This window comes from Penaeus vannamei, chromosome 43 (genome assembly GCF_042767895.1).
Source record: "Penaeus vannamei isolate JL-2024 chromosome 43, ASM4276789v1, whole genome shotgun sequence".
In the NCBI taxonomy this organism is placed as follows: Eukaryota; Metazoa; Arthropoda; class Malacostraca; order Decapoda; family Penaeidae; genus Penaeus; species Penaeus vannamei.
Genome location: NC_091591.1, coordinates 23,769,392 through 23,773,435, shown reverse-complemented (window position 1 = coordinate 23,773,435; position 4,044 = coordinate 23,769,392). Strand labels below are relative to the sequence as shown.

Sequence of the window (4,044 nt, the reverse complement as noted above, 5' to 3'; positions counted from 1 at the left end):
AAATACTAATGACCAGCTTCTTCAGATGTAGATATAGGCAGATACTGTATTGTGAATGTGACCATGAATAATTATTAGAGTAGAATAAAGAAGTAGTTTTTAATTAGATATTCAATTTGATTGTTTAGTTCTTCATATATTGTTTATTTAACTTTAGATTCTACCCTAATTAGATGTCAGTGGCCCACCTGAAAACCAGCCCATGGCCCACAGTTTGAAGACCACTGGCGTAGTACATGAAGAAAGATCTTGAGTGACAAAAGAAATTGTTTTGTGGTATAAAATTTTGAGAGTTTAATAGGACATTTTTCAAGTGTTGGATCCTTTTTGGGACAGAATAAAGTAATCTGCATTATTGATGTGGCTTTCTCTCATTGTAGGGTTGAATTTATGGGTATTATCATTTCTACTTTTTTCCTTTTGCCATAATTTAGAAAGAACAATAGAATTGTTTAATTCATACAATTTTGTCATATCCATAAATATCTTGTATTAATGAAGGATAGTTTTGTTGTATTTCCTCTCATGTGTAAACGCTTGTTTTCTACAGTTGAGGGTGGTCACAGAGCCATCATCTTCAGCCGTATTGGAGGAGTGCAGCCAGATATTTACACTGAAGGCTTGCACTTTAGGGTTCCATGGTTCCAGTACCCTGTAATCTATGACATCAGGTATGAAATAATTGTTTTTGTTATGTGCCAAATTGTTAACAGTGGAAAAAGAGAACTGTCATATGAGACTTCTGATTATATTTATTTTTAATATCTTTTTTATTATATGTTTTCTTTTTATTCTAGGGCTCGTCCTAGAAAGATCAGCTCACCCACAGGTAGCAAAGACCTGCAGATGGTGAACATTTCCCTTAGGGTCTTGTCACGCCCCGTAGGTTCTGCCATCCCTAACATCCACCAGTCCTTAGGGCCGGACTTCGATGAGAAGGTAAGGTTTTGTACATTTACTTATTCGTTTTAATGCTAACCATTTTTTCATCCTTTTCTTTCAGAACTAGAATACTATAATTTCTTTCTTAACTTGTTTATCTATTTCTAATATATTTATTGGTTAGCAACTGTTGTATATAGTCTGTCATCTTACTGTGTAAAATTATGTAATTAATGCCCTTTCAATTCTTATCTTTACAGGTCCTTCCATCTATTTGCAATGAAGTCCTCAAATCAGTTGTAGCAAAATTTAATGCTGCCCAGTTAATCACAATGAGACAGCAAGTAAGTGAAAACATCAGTACCTTTGACAGAAACCCCTTTATACACAAAACCTATTTTGCATATGTGGGGTTTTCCTGCCATTATATTCTGTAGAAAGAGAAAAGCCAAATAAAAAAAGAGTTTGCATCCAAATTTTAGCACAAGACAAGTTTCAAGTTTTAATTTCTCACCTGTACTACTCCCCCAGGTCTCTTTGATGATCCGTCGTGACCTGACCCAGAGAGCAGAAGACTTCAACATAATCCTTGATGACGTGTCCATTACTGAGCTCAGCTTTGGCAGAGAATACACCAGTGCTGTTGAAGCCAAACAGGTAAATGTTTTAAATTGTAAATCTTTAGAATTGGTAAATCAGTTCTAACCAGTTAATATTTTAGCACAAGTAATAAGAAAAAGTAATAATTTTGTGCCTTGTATTTATACTTTATTGATTTATTATAGATATTTTTCAATAGTCATGTCCCATATGATGCTGTATTTGTGCATGTAATAAAAAAGGGTAGTCATTTTGTGCACTGTATATATACCAGTCATTTTTTGTTGTCAATAGGTGGCCCAGCAAGAGGCCCAGCGAGCCTCTTTCATTGTTGAGAGAGCGAGACAGGAGAGGCAGCAGAAGATTGTGCAAGCTGAGGGTGAAGCCGAAGCTGCCAGATTGATATCCTTTTATTACTCTAGTTGATGATACATGTGAAAAACTAAAATCTTCCATAGGTTTTGTAACATTTTCATATTTCAGGAGGGAAGTAAGGGATCAGATCACTTTTTACTTCCTTAAATGAAACTTTGCCATTTGAAATCAAAAGGAAATGGTATGTATTCAGTGTTTGGGCCATTTAATTAGCTGCAAGGTGCATCTTCTGTTCCCATACTGAAGCCCATCACTGAAATGTAAACCTCAAACACCAAGCACCACACATTTTCATTTTGGACAGGGACATCCATTTATTAGGTGTGGATCGAATTTTACTGACAGCAGTTAGCTCAGGAACTTAACTATCAAGTATTAGTTTGAGGGCTAGGGCAGTATATCAAGTTGTTCTATAGGGAAGTAGTTTTGCTGATTAGAGTCTTGCCTTCAGGTCATTGTCCTCTCATGATGATGTAACACCAGTCTCGGGGGCTTTGTTGAAGGTCTCACAGCTAATTATAGGAGTGAGTGGCCATTAAGAACCCCCATATCCTGATGCCCACTAGGTTCCTTAAGATGGTTTCATTATTTTGGGAGTATATATGCTAGTTTTTTAAATTTTGAGATTACAGTGCTATGTTTTTTTACTGAGCTCATTTGCAGAGTTAGGTTAATTAAATATTTTTTTTTTCAGCCTTTGTATCTTTAGCTTTTTTATTCTTAGCACATGTGGCTGCCATCGAATATTGCTTTATCCAAATTTATAAATACAGTGGACAGACCAGTATTGAATTACAGTGGACAGTTATAAAGTCCAACTTAATAATCTAAATTCGTCATGGGAATTTTTAGACTCCATTAGATTTTTATTTATTAATTAATTTTATGTGTTTATTTATTTGATTTATGATTTAGACTTCAGAAGACTTTTCCTTAACTTCTGCGCACATTGGTAATGCCATTGGCTTGAATCCAGGTTATCTGAAGCTCCGAAAGATCAAGGCTGCTGCTAGCATCGGCAAAACAGTGAGTTGAAAGCTTTTAAAGGAAATGAAATGTGTATGATGTGAATTAGATTTAGAATTTTTGTTTGAACTTAGTGTATACAGAAATAGAATACATTTGCTAATATTTGATGCACTTACCTTTCAGATTTCTCAAGCACAGAACAGAGTGTATCTTGGTGCTGACACACTAATGCTCAACTTGAATGACAAGGACTTTGACGCCAGTGCTAACCGTGTGACCAAGCAGTAAAACAGATGTCTAACCAAGAAATAGGAAAGTTAATGGGCAGTAGAGCAACTACAGTGTGTACTGAAGACTTGTTGTCAGTCGAGCTACAATTTGAATTAATTTCTCTTTTTTAATATATTTTATAGAAAAGCTAATCAGTATGTAACCCAGTGCTTTGATTTACAGATATTTGTTTTTCCTTTTCACCCGGGTGTTAGAAGGCTAGACAACCATACTGGTTCACTTGCCATCTTTGGATACGTGTGGAAGGATTTAATTTTTGTTAGTTTATAGTAATAAACCTTGTTTTGTACATGAAGAGTTGACAGATTTGTGGATATTTTCAGACAAATGTACATATATTATGAATTCATTTGTCAAAGATGTATATAGATAGAAACAAATATGGGCATCCACCTTTTTGCAAATAAATGTATAGGGAAAGTACCTTATCTTTTTATTCCCCAAATAACTTCACAATTAAAGACATCAGCATACATTAGAACAGGATACTGTGTTTTGGATGGAAGTGAAGTGGTCTTTCTCTTCCTGGAGTGCAGCATCTGTACAAGGGACTGGTTATTAAGCATAAAATCCGAAAACAACCCTGGAATATGAATATTGAAGAAATATTAAGGGATCCTCTGAATTTTAGAAAAAATCATCCTTTATTAACAACCAAATGAAAAAAGGAAAGACAGCTTGAATAGTATTCATGAATACTTCACAAAGATAAATGTTCTGCGAATGGAATTATTACTTTTCTTACCAGTCGCATGCTCCTTGTCGTGGGGTGCTGAGGAAACGGAGACTGAGGCCCAAAGTAGATGATCACCCCTGCCATGGAACTCAACTCTGGTCTCAAATAATTTGCATGGTCTTTTCTTCTTTCTTTTTCCTTCTCTTCTTCACCCCCTCCTGTTCACATCCTCAAGAGTAGGCCGTGCTGAA

At 35.5% G+C, this 4,044-nt stretch overlaps 1 protein-coding gene across 1 annotated transcript in view; it reads left to right on the top strand.

The window, feature by feature from the left end:
• The window catches only part of Phb2 (prohibitin 2), a 5,564-nt gene extending 2,024 nt beyond the window's left edge, over positions 1-3,540 (top strand). The window contains exons 2-8 of the mRNA XM_070119272.1: positions 551-671; positions 798-939; positions 1,143-1,226; positions 1,414-1,539; positions 1,777-1,886; positions 2,808-2,883; positions 3,010-3,540. Coding sequence (XP_069975373.1) covers positions 551-671; positions 798-939; positions 1,143-1,226; positions 1,414-1,539; positions 1,777-1,886; positions 2,808-2,883; positions 3,010-3,114 — 764 coding nt within the window. The 3' untranslated portion in view covers positions 3,115-3,540. The remainder of the gene's footprint in view (positions 1-550; positions 672-797; positions 940-1,142; positions 1,227-1,413; positions 1,540-1,776; positions 1,887-2,807; positions 2,884-3,009) is intronic.
• The last annotated feature ends 504 nt before the right edge of the window (positions 3,541-4,044 follow it).